The sequence below is a fragment of the Phalacrocorax aristotelis genome, chromosome 4 (genome assembly GCF_949628215.1).
Source record: "Phalacrocorax aristotelis chromosome 4, bGulAri2.1, whole genome shotgun sequence".
In the NCBI taxonomy this organism is placed as follows: Eukaryota; Metazoa; Chordata; class Aves; order Suliformes; family Phalacrocoracidae; genus Phalacrocorax; species Phalacrocorax aristotelis.
In genome coordinates, this window is record NC_134279.1 from 22,463,104 (window position 1) to 22,482,800 (window position 19,697).

Genomic DNA, 19,697 nt, shown 5'->3' on the forward strand with positions numbered 1-19,697 from the left:
GGCACTCTGTGACACAGCCTGCTGTCTGAAAAATGCTTAATAGCCAGCAGCTTCACTGCTCTCCATGAGAACTGAGGAGCCCCAGGCCATGTTCAAACAGCTGGGCCTTCTTGTAACTCCTCCTACAAGAATGAAGCAATTCGAAAAAATTCAGCTCCAGTGGGAGGCAGAGCCTTTCTGGAAAACTTGGCCTTTGAGTTTAGCTTCCTCAAAGGAAGCTTTCTTACGTACAGAGAGTTTAATTCTGTGAGTACAGCATTAGTCAGGCTCTGTAGTATGAAATAGCTGTTCCTCCACTAAGAAAGTATTCTCCACATCACCACAAAGATGACTTTTTGCAGAAACCCTGTTGCTCTGTTCCTACCAGTTGTTGTCCGACAGATGTTCAGAGGCCATTTTCCTATCACATTTTTTCTCAGGATAGTCTTTTTAGCCAAATCTGGATGTAATTTAACCATATATTTTAAAGGCAGATAAAGTATGTAATGAGCAAATAGTGTCCCTTTTAGGATGGTGACCAGATAGGGCAGGGCAGAAGATGAGCTCCTGGGCGTATAGAGCTGAAAACTGAGATAGATAGATAGATAGACAGACAGACAGATAGATAGATACAGACAGACAGACAGACAGACAGACATATGCTGAAAACTGTCCCAGGAAAGATAAGTGAGGAGGCAGTGGGTTGGTGGGAGGGCAGGGATAAGTGATCCCTGGCTTCGCCAAACTAGTGCTGAGCACAGTGTGAGAAAGCTGTGTTGGAGCTGCTGGACAGATGTTCTCAAAAATGCATCCTTTCATCCCCTCCCATGTTGCTGCGTGCAGCCACGGGAAGTTCAGTGCTATGTTTAGACATTTGAGGAAATTCACAATGGTGGTTTACAGAAATATATATAAAATTAGGCTCTTTTTTTTTTTTTCCTTTTTTTTTTTTCCTTTTTTACTTACCATTTGCTTCTGTATATGCTTTGGCTAGGCAATGCTGGGCTGGGAACCATATGAAGGTTTTGTGATGCCGTGCTTTCTCTTGAGCTTAGAATCAAAGTACAGGCTGCCTTTATTCCAGCTTTGGACTGAAGATCAAAGAGGCAGAGTTGGCTACGTTGGAATAAAATTAAAAAAAAAATATCCTTTTTTAATATAAAAAGCATATTTGGTTCATTTCAGGATTATTTTTTGAGAAGGTTTGATTTTGTTTTGATTATTGTTTGTACTGCTTTAATGCCCAAGACACAGACAGAGTGAAGACTCCTTTGCACAAGGTGGTGTACAAAATCAGGCACCATTTATAGACGCTGTATTAATAGCGTACAACCCTGGCAGGCTCTATGTTTTACTGACTAGTATTGTCTTTTTGTCTGGACTGATTCAGCCGTGATGTTAAAGGCATAACCTGTAACATGTTGATCCTATGTCGCACTTGTTTGGGAAGCTTTCCCTCCCCCCGAGAGGCTCAGGGGTGATTGCTTCCTTAACTAAAATCTGTAGACCTTTACTTAAAAATCACCTTGGCATCACGCCATGGGTAGGAGTGATGAAGACAGAGGTTGCTCTGGGTTTTAGAGAGTGCTGCATGGATGCTTTCAGTTAACTCCTAAGTTCATCAGGGAGCTGCCCAGCTTTGACCTCCCGTGCTGTTTGGACGTATTAATTTTTGTTTCATTCAGTCATTCAATTATTATGTCAAATTTGAGATGGATTGCAGTACAAATTATTTTGGCCCAAAACCTTTCTTTAACCCTATTTGTAGAGGTGAAAGGCTAACACATTAAACCTACCAGCCCATGAATACAGATTACCTTAGCCCGTTTAGAGACAATATTCTCTAATCTCAGTTTTTGCTTTTGCAGGAATCAGTCAGTGGCTGCGACAGGGACATTGGGTGCTGATGGTAAATGGCAGCACTGCAGTTATTATGGGATGTGTAATTCCTTGTACTTTGAGAAAACATGACAATTAGTGAAGAGGGATGCATTGGAAGTAATACTGGATTTTCCTTTCACAACAGAACAGAGTACCTTTTTTAATTTAAAAAAAAATAATATATTTAAAAGTGTCTGAATGGTCACATTCAGATTTGCTTTTTGCTCAGCCAGTGCTGAGCAGCAGGTTCGTACCTCGCTTTGGTGACCAGCAACTCATCGGCTCCCTGTGCTATGGACTCAGTGGATAGGTAGGTGATGGTAGTCCAAGGGCCTGAGCATGTTTCAGAGCTGTCGTAGAGAAAATAATCCTTTGCCACTTGCTCTGGCTATCCCAGCTCTGGGTAGCTGCATGAAAGAAGAATTAAAAATGGGCTTTAACTCGCATTGACTTGTGTTAAAATGGCAATGAAGATAAAGTAATGTGGAGCGCCAGCTGAAATTCAGCCCAGACCTCCTCTAGCCTTTAATTTGACCTCCTAACCTAAATTAAAAGCCAGATTGTTTTCTGTTCACAGTTACTTTTACTAGTGTTAACTCTGGCTAAACCGACAAGCCATTTACAGGTTGGTTTGTTTTAGGTGTTTACTCTCCTCTCCAGATATCCTGTCAGTGTTTTGTAAAGTGGATTTTTATTAGGGTGCTACAGAAGTTTATGGAGTTGGAAGAAGTAGAGTACCTGTAAAAGGACAGATGTAGTTCTTTAAAAGATGAGCTTTACAGCCTTAAGGCTTGCCTGGTTTGGTTTTCAGCCCTGCAGGCCAGCATCCAATAAAAGACACTAGCCTCCATTGCAAACCTGGCCTTGCTTGTGTCTACAGCTCCTTGGAGTTGGAGCAACACTGTGACTGCTTTAGACATGCTCAGTGCAGATCTCTTTTCCATGCTGACCCAAACCTTTGGTCAAAATATACCCAGTGGCTTGGACTGGTCATTCTTTTGGTGTTCTTGTGCTAACGATGAGTGTTTCTTCCACCCAGCTTGCATTCAGGTTCCCTGTCGCTGCTGTAGCCAGGCATATTAGCACGAGGCACTTGACAGGTTTTCCTGTTGGGGTACACTTTCATTGTCTTTGGGGATTTAATCTCCCCTCCTCACTGTGTTAGTCGCAAAGAGATGGGACAGAAAGAAATCAAAGGAAACTATAAAATGTAAGAATTGTTACATGATGAAGCACAGAGGAAAAAGCTTTCATTGCTTGGGGAGACTCTCCTTTGGAGGGTGATGATGAGCCAGGGCGTCTGGCATCCCTGCTGGTGGGTCCTGCCCCAGACCTCGACTTCCCAAACCGGGGAGTCCCTGGCAGTGGAGCAGATGCACCGTGTGCAGGCGTGCACCAAATTGTTGTTAAATCTGTTAAATCTCGTGAATTTGCTGTTAAATGCTTCTTGTTAAATTTTAAGGGCCTTATCAATGAGTTGAAACAGCATAATTACTTTTTCTTTTTTCCTACATAAAACTGGTATTTAAATTATTTCCAGGACCTGTTTTCCATCTTGCTCTCAGGCTCTCCATAATATATCAAGGTAGTCCCCTTGCTGACCTTTACAGCTCAGATTTGGTTTGGCTCTGCAGGATTTTTCTGCTGTTTGGCTGGCTGGGGTTTTGGTGTGGTTTTGGTGGTTTGTTTTTCTTCAGTTTTGCTTCGCTCAGTATAAAATAATAATCAGAGGAACAAAATGGATTGAGGCTATAGAAAGAGGACTCTTTTTTTCCATCAAACATTGTAAGATTTTACAATAACCATAGCAGTTTAAATGTATCTCGTTGGCATATCTCCACAAAGGCGCTTGGTAAAGCTGCAGTTAGTGCTCTGCCTCTCCATGTATTAGTTTGATCATATAAGAAGCAGCCTATCTGACAGCTCTAGCACCTGGATAGATAATTAAAACCCGTCAATAAAACAACAAAATGCAGTGTGTAGTGGGACTCATCTGTGCTAGCATTAAACACCGCAGATAATTATATCGCAGCAGAGGTTGGAAAGCCAGCTTCTCTGTGCTCTGAAAGATCAATAAAAAGGCCCATTCATAATGAGGAAAATGTTAGAGAAACTGGATTTTCATCTCCCTGTCATTAGATCCCTTGCTTTTAAGGTTTTGCAGAGGCAGAAAAAGATTCTGTTGAGAAATTCTTTGTTTCTAGGAGCTAAACAGGCAGAGGATTTAGCTTTGCTTTTGTGCAATGCATTATTGAAAGCAAATGTGGTGAACCAAAGGCTTTTCTCAGGGCTTGCAGTGCTGTTCTCCCCTCTCCACCCTCCGCTGCCTCCCTTCTCTGCTTGCTTTTTTTTATTTATTTCTTTTTGCCCTTATTTGCAAGCCATCCTGTTAACTCCGCTTATGAGTAAAATTTCTCTTTGTTTCCTGTTTACTTTCTCCAGGGCATTTGTTTCTTTTCCTTGGTCCTTCCTAAAGGGTTGATTTGGAAATATCACATATTGACAGGGGAAAACACACTCCTAGCTGACTTATTTGCTGTGACATCCTCTTTCTTAAAGCAGTCATCCAGAGAGGAGTTTTTTGTGTTTCAGAGAAGGAAAAGGATGTCTTGCAGCATTGCCATGTAGGATAATGAATTAAGTCTGTCTCTTCCTGTAAAACCATTAGAAAAGTATATTAGACTTTCAGAAAAAGGCTTAGATATTGATGTCGTGGTGATATTAGCGTACCTAGGCACATGATGGCTGCCTTGTCATTGCAGAAAAAAGTAAAGTTTATGTAAGGTAGGTGTTTCAGTTGAGGGGAGAGGGAAAGGTTATCTTTGATTTTTGGTGACTGGTGCTCTTGAACGCAGGTGAGCCAGTTTGGTTGGCACATGTGGGCATTAAGAATCCCTTATTATGAGCTGCTGTAGGTGGAGAGTAGCACCAGCTATGAGCAAGGTTTGTTAGCAGTAGCAAAGAATGGGTATGGCAGCTCAGTGCTTTCCGTTGCCTGAAATTTTCTGATCTTTAAGGTATTGAAGAGCCTAGCCCTGGACTCTGACAATCTGATTGTGGTTTCAGAGGGAGCAGGCAGGTTCTCCATTTGTAATGGTTTCCAGTATGCCCTGCTCACAGGAGCCTCCTGGCCACGGTGTCACAGAAGGCATTGCTCCACTTCAGAAGGGCTTGTCTCTAGAGGATAAGGACCAGGAGAAAGAGGGTGTGTTGGGGATGAAACGGATGTTTGAGACTCTAGGCTTGTTGTGGACCTGTACAGAGATTTCTAGTTGCTCTTCTGGTGTCCCCAGTATGGCAGGTGCCTGCCCCTGTGGTTTTGGCACCCATTTTTCTTCTCTGGAGCAAATGGTCCCCACCTGGAGGGGGAGCTGGAGGACTTACTGGCATTGCACCTGCAATGATTAACACTGAAAAGCTTTTGTTTGGGATTGATCTTTTATTTTGTGCTGCCTTTGCATTTTTGTTCTGGCAAACATATTGCCCCAGACATGTCTAGCCTGATGCTGTTGACGTGTCTGTGCTATTAAAGGTTCTGGAAAGGCCTAAAATAAACATCACCTGCCAAACTATTATTTTTTACTTTCTTTCTCTTTTGGGAAATATATCAACAATGTCAGCATTGGAAAAAATCAAAGATGTCAGAGGACGAATAAGTAGCTGTTTATGTCTTAAAGTGTTTCTGCCTCACTATCACAAGACAATCTTTTTACTTAAAAATCATAAAAACATTGCCAGGGAGAAGGAACGGAAGTTTGCTGAAGGGAAATGAAGTTTTGGGGTTGGTTTGTTTCTGGGTTTTGTTTGTTTGTTTTTTTTGTTTTAAGTCTGATCCAGAGTTGCAAGCAGAGTTGAGCCCTGCAGCTGATTCTGAACTCAAATGCTTCCTTCGGTCCCACTGCTATAAATGCGAAACAAATGCCACATGAATTATTATTACTGTTTCACATTGAAACTCTTGAAAGTCATTTCTCACTGGAACTGGGAGAAGGTCTGCAAAAATAGTCTGTGTTTTCTGTTACAGTGTATGTGTTACACTGGATTGACACCTCTCTTCTAGGATAAATATTTTTCCATATCTGAAAACAAAACAGGTACCTTAATAAGTGGGAATAAACAGTAACTGGAAGTAAGGCATAAAGGGCCCCCGCCCCTTATTTTTTTGTGTGTGGGTTTTTTTGTTTTCTGTTTGTTTGGTTGGTTGGTGTTGTGACTGGGACACTTTTCCCAGAAGGCAATTTTTCCTCTCCAATACTTATACACGAATAACATGAGCTTCTGATTATGAGATGCTGGGTCCTTAAAGGCTGCTGAGTACCTCAGACTGTTTTTTAGGAGGGTTTGGGATATTTTCTTTTCCTGAACATACAGAAATGTATGTTGCCATCAGACTCTCAAGTCAGGGTGAAAATGCAGATTTCGGGTTGTGCTTTGGTTTCTTATCTCTCTGTTAGTCTTGGTAGGCATCTGTGCCTTGGCAAAGCGGGTGTGAGATACTGGCCTTTTAATTTAACACACTTTGCACCAACACAAGCGTTTACAGAGGAACCCAGGCATTGTCAGGTCATATTTTCCATATCTTGCAAGATGGAAAAGGCAGCAGGCTTTTTGCCTTGCTAGCCTGAATGCTGTGGCAGCACAGTGAGTTATTTCTGGTGAGCTGTGTGGACACTCTAGGTCCAGAAAAGTGTCCATGAATCCCACCAGCAATTACAGAGGTGGCCTGAGACATGCAGGGTCTCTGAGAAGCAATCTCTATCTTCACGTGCCCACCTTGCGCTTCAGGAAATAACAGGGAGAGAGGAAAGATTGCAGGTAGAAATAAGGGCTTCGGAATAAAGCAAGCCAACCCCAAACAACAGGATGACTATAAATTCCTTGTCAGATTTCATGATAAATGGCAATAAGGGGAACTAAAACCACCTGAGGGGCTCCTTTAATTCTTCTGTGTCTCCAGAACTTTTGCCTTAAAATGTTGTACAAACTAATAAAATGGAAGCTGCTTTTTAATAGGCATAAAATTGTCTATCTGGTCCCCCAAATTCAGATTTCTCCCATGGTTCTCTTGTTTACTCGGTGTCAGAGCATAAGGAGAATGAGAAAATACCACAAGAGGTCAGGGGTCGCTTAGGGAGGTTGAGGCATGAGGGCAATGCAGGGGAAGAGAAGTAGTTTCATTAGAAGGAGCTGATGAATCGGTGCTAGAAATAAGGTGCGTGTTAAAAGGTGGTAATAAGAGGTATAGATGGGTGTAAAAAAGGTGACTGTAGTTTTCTGGAGTACAGTTGTGCTAGAGCCCGCAATGCGAACGATTCCTGCCCTGTTGGAGGGGAATCTAGATAGATGCAGAGCTGCTGTTTCTGGTGTAAAGATAAGGGACCTGGATAGTCTTTCTGCGTTTGCCTTACAGAAGGGACAGATTTATACTTGAGCTGATGCAGTGCTGGTTCTCACTGTGAATTGTAACTCCAGTAGTCAGTAAAGGTCTTCCTTCAAGAAATGAGATAAAAAATAAAAGCAAAATAAAAAGAAAGGGGGGGCGGAACAAAGCAAAAAAACCAAAACCAACCAACTAACCAAATGAAACCCCAAGAGATTCTTGTTTCATTGACCAGAAAGGTCAATACCCGGCACTGAGCCTCATGAGTCACAAGAGTTTGGAGCAAGTACTACTAAGACCCAAGTGCCAAGAAATCCCAAGATTCAATGTATAATCCTGTGATTTACAAAGAAGACCTTATGGCCTAGTTTTCTGGGAATGGAGCAAGGCATGATTACATGGGGGTTTTTCCCCTCCCTTTTCAAGGCTACAGATGCATTTTCTTCTACACATCTCCTTTTCTATGTCACTTCTTGTGTCACCTGGGCCTTTAATCTGTCTGGAAAGAAATATGATAAAACTCAAGGGACCAAGAAGCTGTTCTGAAAGTGGGGAAAAACTGTGAGCAAAAGCACAGCAACCAGAGCTTTAACGATTAGTGGTTTTTACCTCTGTCTCCCCTTAAAATTTTCATAGCCTGATGTCTGACAGTAATAGTTGGTTGAACAGGTATTAAGTTTTTTCTAAGGTTTTTTAGTCCAAATTGCTCTTATCCCTTAAGTGTGCTGGAATGGGAACCTGCACGTTTCACCCTAGGGTGATAAAAGGAAACTCGAAATGCCAAGTGCTGGACATAGTTTTGCTGCCCATATGAAATGAGTGTGAAAAAGAGAGGGCTTTTCTCTGGTTTTGGTGGGATTTTTGTATGAGCCCTTTTTTGCAAATCGTGTGAGGCACTGACACTGCATAATATCTGAGCTTTTATTGGGGAGTTTTTCATTTGGTTTTCTGTTGTTTCTCCCCCAAGGTGGCACTGACAATTTAATCTCAACTTCCTTCGAAGTTTCCGTGCTTGGTAGGCTCAGTGCTTTGCCATCCCCCAATCCAGGCATGTGCAAGGGGGCTTCAGGACTTGCTAGAGTTTGGGGGGAAAGCCCATACCAGCACCCTGCCTTCCCTGCTCAACCCTTGTATCTTGGTGTTTTTACTCTCTTTGGTGACACCCCAGAAGGCAGCACGCCTTTGGGGAGGTTAAAGCTGGTGTTCACAGCCTTTGGCTTCCAAACCAAGTTTTGAAATATTGGTTATGAACCTGGAGCTTTCTAGGTTGCATGTTTTCGCTTCTGGGTTTTGTGTACAAGTTCTTGCATAAAAAAAGGAACGGTCGCAAGGAATGGACATTCAAAGCAACCACTTTCTGACAGACGGAAAGAAAGAAAATACGCAGATGAATCCTAAATGTGTCTGTTCCTCCCCCACTTCCAATTCCTCATAATTTTGGATCCTTACTCATGATTTTGAAACGTCTCTTTGATCTATTGCTCTTATTCTATGTAATGGGGCCAGGGTTGTCCCTACAGCCAGAGGGACTATTGATTAGGCCAGTGCAATTGCTTTTTGAAAGGCACATTGAGCACAGTAAAGGATTTTTGTTGAAAGTGAAGCTTTGGATGATGTTCAAAGCCTCTCCTGGAAGACTGCCCACTTGCATGGTCCAAGCTACCTGTGATATCCCAGCCAAGCCACCTGTCTCTAAGTAGCAAGGGTAAGGACAACAAAGTTATCCTTTTTGTTAATAAAATTGTTTTTCTGTGTATATGATAAAACTAGTCACTTGCTGTGATAACTGTTGTCTTTCAACTAGAAAGCACGAGAACATCCAAGCCCTCTGGATTATGCAGCAAAACAACCCAATGAGCAAGCGTATCAGGTCTTATTAATCTTTCCATAAAATTAAAGAAATTATGGAGCTTAAGGCAGTCACTAATGAATCAATTTTAATTTATGGGCTCAAATAAAATCCTCATTAAGGCTGACAAACTATAGCCTCAGGTAAACATGAAGCATTTCCACTGCAAACCTAAATGAGTTTTGCGCTGGATGTCGTGGCTTCTGCCAGAAGAGCAGGAGGGTCAGGGGTCCCATGTCACGTCATAGGAGGCAGCATCTTAGAGTAAGTAAATGCTGTGGTCTAGTCCTTAGGGCACTAATTATATTTCTCTCTCCCTCTTTTTTTCCCCTCTTTAAACAAACAAGCAGAGGACTTTTCTCCATAGAACTGCTGTTTGCTAAGGGGTTTTTGCACCCCCAAAATACACAAAAGTTGTACACAAAGGTGCTTGTACCACAAAAGCAGAGCCAAATATGGGTTTCTGCACATGCATAAATCAGTCACCCATGGTCCTGAATCATATGTGCCACGGGGAAGCACCTCGCAGGACCCAGCCCGTGTGTGTGTACTTCTAACCTGAAAGATGCTCACTGCAGCAGGCAGGGTCACTTCCTTCTCTGTATGGCAAGATCTTCAGTGAGAGAAACGTTTGCTTTTGGAAAAAATACATCATCTCAGGAGATGCATCTGTGCTGGGCAGAATGGTTGAATAAAACGTAGCCATTTATAACTAATGAAAGTGTGTTGGCTGTGTATGAAAAACTACTATTTTGGTTTTTAGACAGCTTATTTGGTGATTTTCTTTTTTTTTCCACTCAAGTGTTGCTGTTTTTAGTCTTTGATTTGCATTAAACAGCATTATCCAGGACGTCTGTTTTTATGGGAACACTTCATAAATATTTTGTAAAATGTATTTGTTATGTCTGCTATAAAATATACAGTGACTATTTTTGCCACGAATGTTGTTGGTTTAGTCTTTGCATTTTGTTTGGTGGGAATGCTGGTATTTAAGGTTAGCTGAGGTCACTGTGATGGAGTTTGGGTTTCAAGAATTAGAGAACCACATACCTGTAATCTTTTTTTTTTAAAATCTCCCTCTCAGTTTGGTTTTAAAGAAATACCTCCTATAAAATACCTGCTATAAAAACTGCTTGGAGGGGAAAGGGTTGTGCCACCATGCCTCTTTTGTTTTGGCAACAAACTGATTAAGGCATTGGTGTTTGCCATCAGCCTTTGTGTGCACTCTGGTGAGCTTCCCCGGCTGATGCTCTGTGCTGGCTACTCCTGTTGACGCTGTCACTCCTGTTGACGCTGTCACTCCTGTTGACACTGTCACTCCTGTTGACGCTGGAGGGACCGCTCAACCTCTCGACCTGTTCTTCAGTCTGGGCTGTTTTCTAACTCTCTCTTTTTCTTGCTTTTCAGATGCAGTAATCGGACCCAATGTGCAGTTGTCGCTGGCCCTGATGTGTTCCCAGACCCTTGCCCTGGGACGTACAAGTACCTGGAAGTGCAGTACGAGTGTGTCCCTTACAGTATGTATCTTGATATATTTGCATTTGTTTCTTTAGTAGACATCTGATTTATTGTGGAGACTGGGCCAGCCTTGAGCTTGTCTTTTGTTGCCCAAGGGCAGGTAAACGCTCGGTGACAAACCACATGCATCATATGAGACTGAGCTGATAAGATATGAAAAATTGTCCTCTGTGCAAGGTTTGTGCTTAGGTTAAAAATATCCTAATTGTGCCCCATGTTTTCTTTGTTGTACAGTGACATATCAACTGGAAAACACTTGGGATGTCCCATTAGTGAAAGCAGGCCAGAAGAATGAAGCAGTATTGCTAGCTTAAAGCTTCTTTTTCCAGAGTTTTATGCTTGCAATCTTCCAGCAGTGTGATTTGACCAACCTACGTCCAAGTAATTGGTGACATTTGATAAGTGCCTTAAATACAGTATAGTATAGCTGAGGATGTAGAAAGCTAATGTTTTGGGAAGTTTAATGTTTGATGGTAGAAAACACTAATTTATAAGCTTCCAAAGTTATGAAGGCAAATTGTAGGCAAGCCATTTAGCCTGAATTTTTGAGGGTAGAAAGACGGTCACCTGGGATTATAGCAATATGCGCCGAACAGGGAATGTCAGAGCTACAAAAAGTTAAGCATTCCTCAGAATTTGCTTTCTGTAGAGACTAAATTTGTTAGGTGCAGTTACAGTCCTACTGTCAAAAATGGCATACCTCAAAAAAGAAATAACAACAGTAATCCTGGGAGTGCACTTTTTGTTAGCAGTCGTAAAGGGCTGAGCAGTGAATAACAGCACTGTTTCTAGGTTTTCAGTCTGAGTAGGCCAAAGCCCATAACACCTCTCAAAACAATAAAACAGGTGTGGGAATGGACACTTCCTAGCCACAGAGTTGTACTGAGAGAGCAGCAGGAGACTTCAATTTGCTGAAAACCGGGATTTGGCTTGAGGACTAAGAACACCTTCATCACCTTGGGCACAGGCTGCAGGAGAGCAAACGTGGCCGAGAAACGGCAGGCACGCTGTCCGGAGGGGAGGCAAGAACTTACAGCCCCTTGGGTGGTCCCTGTCTCTCATGCAGGAGGTGGCCACGTGCCTGCTGCTGTGATGTGGAAAGGCTGTGCAGGGTTTTGCTTGTTGTGAAAGCACAAGGTGAGGGATGCAGCTAAGACCTCCTCTCTAGGCAAAGGGGACCCTCTCTGCTGGGGAACTCTGACTCTCTGCTGGCGGCAGGCTCAGTGTGTCCATATTTGATCCTCCCTCTTCACAAAAATGTGAAGCTTCTAAATGCAGTGATGGAATATTTTTTATGGAGTGAGCCATTAAACCCATGGAAAAAGTGACGTCAGGGATTTAGGGTCTGCCCTAGTGAGCTTGTACCAAATTACCAGTTCGGAGCTATTCCTCTCTAAATGAGGTCTTTCATTTTACAAACGATGCTGTGCATGGGGAGGGTGAGGGGAAATCGGTTTCTATTTATCATAGCAGGTTGTATTTCCTTGCGATATGTCATTTGCATGAGGTATACCGTTCCCTCCTGAGACTGGGCTGGTAAAGCAATAGTCATTAGCTAGTACCCCTCTGTAGCCTTTGTGGCATATAAAACAAAGAGGAATGGCGGTGCCTTGTGAGAAAGCTAATATGTGAATATTATGCCCTGAGGTGTTAATCGGCCCTATGTACAAGATGTAAAATAACTCTTGTGAGAGGTTGCTCAGTACCAAATGTACAGTAGGGTTGGGTATGTTTTTATGATCTGAATGCGGGGAGGAAAACAATGACAACAAGCCACGCTGCCTTTGAAACCAACTTTGCAAAGCTACTAAAGTAGCTTTGATGGCTGCTTCCTCTGTTTGTTTATGAATCAAATACAATGCCTCTGCGAGTAGAGTTATGGGGGCGGAAATGAGGGTTGAGCATGTTGTAAAATAGGATCATATCTCCTGAGCTTCTTGTTCTGCATTGCCTAGGAAATTTTGGGTTAAATCTTCATGCATTTTTATTCAGTGTGGCACCAGGGAAGTTGGTTGTGGTCAGGCAAGCTGTGTCCCTTCATCTGCAGATGTGGAGTGGGAAACCTAGGACTCCTTTTTATTCTTCTACCTCAGTCTCTGCCTGGCTTTGCTACTGCCTCCATTTCTTCCCTCTGAAAACTGTCAGCTCAACTTTGCAGATGTTCCGTGCCCCGTGAGTGAAAGCCATCCAAGGTACGAGTAAGGTGTCAGCTCTGGGCAAGGAGGTCAGCAAGGATATGGCTGGACCAAAGCTACACCTGGTACATGAAATCTGTTTCCCCCTTGATGACCTTGGTGATGCCTCTGCCTTTTGGTCCCCTTGGGTTCTTGTCACCAAGCCCACATGCTTCAGCACCTCTAGGCAAATTTAAGCTGTTGCCCAAGTCCTTTCAGTCCAGCTTGCTTAACATTGCTACCCACACCCATCTGCCTTGTGTGATGCTTCACTGGAGGAGTGGAGTGGGCTCTACGGGTTCCCAGGTGCTGCTCAGTGCTGGGGAAAATCCTTCCTCAGCCACTGACATTTCCTTGGTGATTTCGTGAGCTGAGCCCTTAATGAACAGTGGTGTCTGCCATATGGCCATCTCCTGAAGAAACATAGCAGTTGCATAACAAAGGAATTAATATTTCAGCAGACAATCGTATTTGTGTGCAATTCCATCTTGCTTCGTCTGGTTAGATGGGTTACTTCTTACGGTTTCAAATGATTCCTTCTGGCTGGAGAGAGACAGTTTACCCAAGCACTGGCTCGGCAGCAGAGGGGAGCATGTGTGTTTCTCAAGAGCAACGAGTCATCTTTAAGAGATGCTGTTAGGACTGACCTTAGGCGATTATGCTCAATATAGTGCTAGTGTATACGTTCCCTTGGAGAAAAATTACAGATTTAAAACTCCTTGGGTATCCCACTCCTCTTGTGATTTCATTTATTCATTTATTTATTTATTAACCTTTCCACCACTAACTCATATAATTTTCAAGAGGAAAGTATTCCCCTTCCCTCTCAGGAGGAGGAAAAACAAACCTCTTCTAACTTCAGTAGTGCATATATTTTAAAATTTCTGTTATAATACCTTCCACACTGCATTCCTGTGTGTTCACTAGAGATACCCCTGACAAGGAGAGTTTCATGAGGCTGCGGTAACTCAACATGTGGCGAAGACAACAAATGATTCCATAGATCGCCTGGTCCTCTCCTCGTTTTCCTGATCCTGTAGTCAGTTTATGTGATCGCAGATGTTGTCTACAAAAATGGACAGTCATTCTAAGGGCCTTTTTTTGTTGCCCTTTCATAGTCAAAATGAAAAGCGGGTGATTTCAGTAGGTGAAAAGATACCAGGCCTAACATTACAGGCATCGGTGGCATCAGTTGTCCTATTTTTCTGGTATCAGAAAAAGCCACCAAATTATTTTTGTCTTTCTCAAAGCAGACCTTGGCATGTGGTGTTTATTTTTCTGACACCTGCTTTAAATACTGCCACTTTTCTTCCAAAATACTGACATTACTACCCCAGTTTTCTTAAATTGATTTTTTTTTAATCATTACTGATCCAGAGAGCTTTACCATGGTTTTCTATTAAATATGTATTACTACAGACCTGCAGTTTGCCATTAGCAGAGCTGTGGACACATGGCCCGTTGCAGAGAGATATCTGAAACTGCATTTTAGGCTGCGTTATGCTGTGTGTAATTATCAGAAACCTCAGTTTGTGAGGGTCCCTTTCATTCAGTACTCTGTTGTTTCCTAGTGCATTCCTTCCCTCTCCCCTTCTCCCTTTACAGAACAGTGTTACATGGGTAATGGGAGCAGCAGTGGTGGAAGTGGTTTTGTGAAGCTAGGTCAGCACTCATTGCAGAAACACTTCAGTATCTTTTTCTGGTGCTTGTACAGTTCTGTTGTCATGGTGCCGGTACATCTAGGAGTGTAATTGTTCTTATTTCACCTTTGTAATGTGCAAAGGGACTTACCATTTTACTCATGAGCCAGTGCAGAAAGCAGATGAGCAATTAATCCAATGCTGTACACAAGACTGGTGACAAGCAAGCAAAAAAAAAAGTCCAATTTTGCAAGACCAGTGGCCGTGGGAGAGCTGCTGAGCTAGTTGTCATTGTAAGCAGCCAGATTTTCTATTGATAATCTGATAAATCCGAACCAACGCATAGGTTTTCCCTATGCAAATATAGCCTCTGTATGCACGTAACACTTAACAGCTCAAAACATCCATGTTTTAGTAGTCCTGCATGTATGACTGAGATGGATGCAGAGAACGAACAACCCACTCAAGGATGATGAGCCTCCTTCCCTTCGCTGTCCCGAGCACACGTGCTCTGTGGGCCACAGCAGCGGCACTGCCCTTGTGGGTGACAACCCAAGTCAGAGCAGGGAGAGATTTTCCAACATATAAGCAACTACCTCCCACTGGCGTTGACTGAAATTTAGGGATTGTCTGCATTTAGATTTTATTTCCGTTTCGAAACAGGTGCGAGTTGAAAGTGTAAAGGTATTTTTGAGTGCTTTTTCTGTTCATTTCTGCCTACAGACAACCATTCAGGCTCCCAAGGATCCAGTGTGGTGTTGGAAAGAAGATTTAGCTAGCTGAGTTGAATTTACTTTCAGGTTATCCTGAGCAATCAGTTCCCTTAGTTCTAGAAGCTTTGGAGTTCACAGAATAACTTGTGCACTGTTGTCCTCAGAAACAGTCTGTTTTTTAATAGATACTTGGCAAATTTAAGGTATAGGGCAGCACAAAGTGGAAAAAAGGTAGGGGTTCAACAAGGACAAGCCCATTGCTGCGTTGATGGCAAGGATGGCAGCAGCAGAAGGAGCGAGATGGGTGCCTCTGGCATGTTATATCTGTCATGGTTTAATCCCAGCCGGCAACTAAGCCCCACGCAGCCACTCGCTCACTCCCCCCAGGTGAGATGGGGGAGAGAATCAGAAGGATAAAAGTGAGAAAACTTGTGGGTTGAGATAAAGACAGTTTAATAGGCAAAGCAAAAACTGCACATGCAAGCAAAGCAAAACAAGGAATTCATTCGCTGCTTCCCATGGGCAGGCAGGTGCTCAGCCATCTCCAGGAAAGCAGGGCTCCATCACACATAATGGTTACTTGGGGAAACAAAACACCATCACTCTGAATGTTCCCCCTTTCTTTCTTCCTCCCCCCACTGTATATGCTGAGCATGACGCCATATGGTGTGGGATGTCCCTTTGGTCAGTTGGGGCCAGCTGTCCCGGCTGTGCCCCCTCCCAGCTCCTTGTGCACCCCCAGCCTGCTCACGGGTGGGGTGGGGTGAGGGGCAGAAGAGGCCTTGGCTCTGTGTAAGCACTGCTCAGGAGTAACTAAAATGTCCCTGTGTTATCAATACTGTTTCCAGCACAAATCCAAAACGTATCCCCATACTAGCTACTATGAAGAAAATTAACCCTATCCCAGCCAAAGTCTGCACACATATCCCACTGTAATGATAAATTGCCTCACACCCAGGAAACAAGTCTTCCATCAGCTTTTAATACTGGGGAGATCTATTTAAAGAGCTGTTTCCTGCAATGGAAAAATATTTGTGGCTTCCAAGGAAGGATGAATCGTCCTTCCTTTCCCTTCTTCTGGGCAAATGGGCTAATAAATGTTACAAAGGCAACAAATACCCTTGGTGCTTACAGAGATTTTCCTGCTTCTTTAATGATAACAAGGGGAAGGAAAACAATACTTGAGCATGTTTCATCTTTTCTTTTCTGAAAACTTTTTTCTTTTTAAACATGAAACCTGAAATCACATTTCCCAATTGCTGTCTTGATGGAAGGAAAGGTCATTTCTTTGCTAGAAATATTCCTTTTATTGCTGACAGAGGAGTAGATGGGCTCACATATCAATAAAAGTGAGGGATGGTAAGTGTGATGTGGGAGCAGAATTCGATAAAGTTTTATTGTATCACAAGTGGACTGAAGTGCATTTAAAAACATTAAATGAAGGCTCACCATATCTGCTCCACTGGACCTTAAGGCCAGTGAATAGACAGATAATTGAATAATGACATTTTTAAGAGAATGCAAGCACTAGAAAGCAAACTGATATTTTCATTGCTCTGAGGTTGCTGGTGGAAAGGGGAAGAGGAGGGAGAAGCTGGGAGAAAATTGCAAACTGAAAACAATTTAATGAGACCACTTTTCCCAAAAATATGGTTCTTAATTATTTCTGGAGTGCTGTAAGGCCATTATGTGGCCTCCAGGCTTTCCCTGTGTGCATTCTCCTGCTGCCTTCCCTATTGGTTGAGAAGCAGTGTTTGCCCACTGAGAGCAGTGCTGTGTTTTGATAAACAAATGGACTTGCCGCTTCTCCAGTTTTCTTTCGCTCTGGGTTTTTGTTTTTTCTTTTCCCAAGAGAACTTGGTCCCCTGGGGCTCACTGGTGAAAATGACAAGCGCTCCCAAGGGGCTAAACCTGGCTGTTGGCACTTTGGTCAGTAATGAGTGAATTCCCCCCTGAAGTCAGGCATCTGTTTTTTTATTTAGTTAAATAAATTACTTGTGTGCATGGGCTAGGAACAATAATTTAAAAACAAAATAAAGCAAACCAAAAAAACAAAACAAACAAAACCCCAAACCCACCATACCTAACTACACATTATGATTATTTCTGAGCAAAGACTCTTTACTTTGTATCCTGCTGACAAATTGCCTTTCTTCCAAGGCGTACAATTTCCTGGGCATTGCGGCTAAAATACCCCTTTTTTGTATTCGCTGAAATTCCCAGCTTTGCTTGTTGGTTCTTTATCTGTGGAGGCAGAAACGAAGGATGTATTACTTCCCCTACCAGTCTCCTTTCACAATGTGTTTGTGGGGAGAGTGCACCTATACAACAGCCAGCTGAAAAGCACTCTTAATTAAAATAACCTGATATTACGGGGCTTTGCAAACCTGGAGGCGGAGCTATCCGTGTAGGTGCATGCATAGTTTTCAAGAAGGGGAGGAAAACTAAGCGCTGAGAGCTGGGGGAAATAAACATATTCAATAACTTGAAAGTAGCCTGAGTTGAGGGAAGAAGGACATTTTTGTGAGACACAGTCAAATATATAACAACATGGTTCATTTTTGAATCAGACACGAGTATGGCCTAAATTAAAGGAACAAGGTGATTTCAAGTGTGTGTGCCTGTAATGCATGCTGGTTTAAAGGTCTGCTGTCAGCAGAAGCACTATGGATTTTCTTGTGAGAAGTAGTTAGATAAATGTTAGGCAAACTCCATAGTATGAAGGCCGTCACTACCTGCTCCATCTATAATTTCCAGCATGCTCCTGTGAAAAACCAGCTCCTGCTGGCTCCTGTCATTTTGGTGCTTTCCTCTAGGTTGTAGGACCCTTCTTCATGTCTCCCACTTGTGTGAAAAGTCATCTCTTCTTCTCTCTTCCTTTTCTTCCGAGTGTTTAGCTGACCACCTCCTGAACTAGTTCAGCACTCCTCAGTCGCAGGCTGAAAATATTGAAATGCCTCTATTCACTGATGCTTTCAGTCTTTACACCATGTGTTGGTTTCGAAAATCCTATCTCCATGCACAACAGGTTGTGGTCCCATGAATCTTTGAGTCACACATGCTATCTTTATCAGAAAAGTCACCACAGTGCATCTGCTTAATTATATTAGATCTGAAATGCTGCAGGGGAAAAAAGAGTTGGAGTCTGTTACAGCCTGGCACCTATGAACTTGTCAGCTGATCATGGGGTATTTTTTTGCACATTTGCTGTCAAAGTCAGTAAGGACATAATTTGATGGACATGTATTAATACCACTTAGAAAAATAACTTGGTTGCTTACCAGCTGAACATGTTGTTATCGAAGAGTCATTGCAGTGAGTAAGTGTAACTTCAGTCATATGAATGTCTGAGAGTCACTTCTCTGCCCATCATACTTTAAAATTACACTCCTAATTAATCATGGAAGTGAGGTAAGCCTTAAAATGAAGTCTGACATTTAAGATGGACATTTGCAAGCTTCGTAGTTGTTGAAGATCTTGCAATCAAGCACAGTGAAAATCAAAGTGTTGCAGGAGGCGGTGGGGGAGAGTTTAATTTGCTTGCAAGTAGCAAGGATGACCTACACCCCTGTATACTCCTTTTTCTCTGTCCTATTATAAGAATTTCATTACCACCAGACTTTTAATTTTTTACTCCCAAGTAAAATACTTTTTTGCAACATTACAAAATGGCTTTTTATTAACTGAAGGGTAAACTAACCCATTACATGACATGATGAACTACGAGCAGAGCAGCCAGCATTGTGCTCTGACAGGCGTCTGAATGGCACGGTGTGTTGGGCTACACAAGGTACAAATTAAACACCTGTGGTCTGAATGCCAAGCCTTAGGACAAGAAAGGTGTCTTTTTATTTACTGATTTTTTTAAGGCAAATTTGGAACGTCCTCTTCCATTCATTTGGAAAACACTGAGCATCTTTTGGTAACGTTGGGAACATTGAATGTAGGTGAGAGAAACAGCAGGAATAGCGCAGGCTTTCTGGTGTGAAAGTTTGGGTATTCTGGTGATAGATGTATTTAAGGAGGAGATTAGCTTTTTCTTTTCCAATTAATACTTAAATAGGTGGAAAGTTAAATGGGTACTGGTGACAAGTTTGCAAGAGTAAAATTCACAGGCTGAAGGGAATGTGGGGAAGCAAGAGAAGCATGGAAAGCATGACAGTAGTTTCATATTTATTTTTTTGTTTGTTTTAAGTACAGCAGGGAGAAGGTTTGTTTGTTTCTTTAGAGAATATAAAAAGGTTTCTGTGGTAGAGCAAGAGTCAAAATTCACATCTCTCTCACCACATCACCTCACACTCACAGAGGTTGCAGCATGGAGATCTAGGCTTTAAACAAGTCAAAGGCTTTGCCATAGATATGTTGTATGTTTCTCACATTTTATGTTTTTCTTGATGTCGAGCCCTGTCAGTTCTCCCTAGGGCCTCTATAACTGGTTTATTATAGAAGCTGAAGGTGGAAAACTATAATGAATAGTGTAACTTATCTCATTTCATGAAAATTATGAATATAAGGGAGTAACTTAATTCTTTGTGTGACTTCTGTGCGCCATTTATTCTTTCC

General features: G+C 42.4%; 1 protein-coding gene across 8 annotated transcripts in view; it reads left to right on the forward strand.

The window, feature by feature from the left end:
- Nucleotides 1-19,697, forward strand: part of ADGRL3 (adhesion G protein-coupled receptor L3) — a 520,031-nt gene that overhangs the window by 283,710 nt on the left and 216,624 nt on the right. For all 8 annotated transcript variants that reach the window (XM_075090573.1, XM_075090572.1, XM_075090568.1 and 5 more), the window contains one exon: nucleotides 10,497-10,606. In XM_075090573.1, the coding sequence (XP_074946674.1) occupies nucleotides 10,497-10,606 (110 nt within the window). The remainder of the gene's footprint in view (nucleotides 1-10,496; nucleotides 10,607-19,697) is intronic.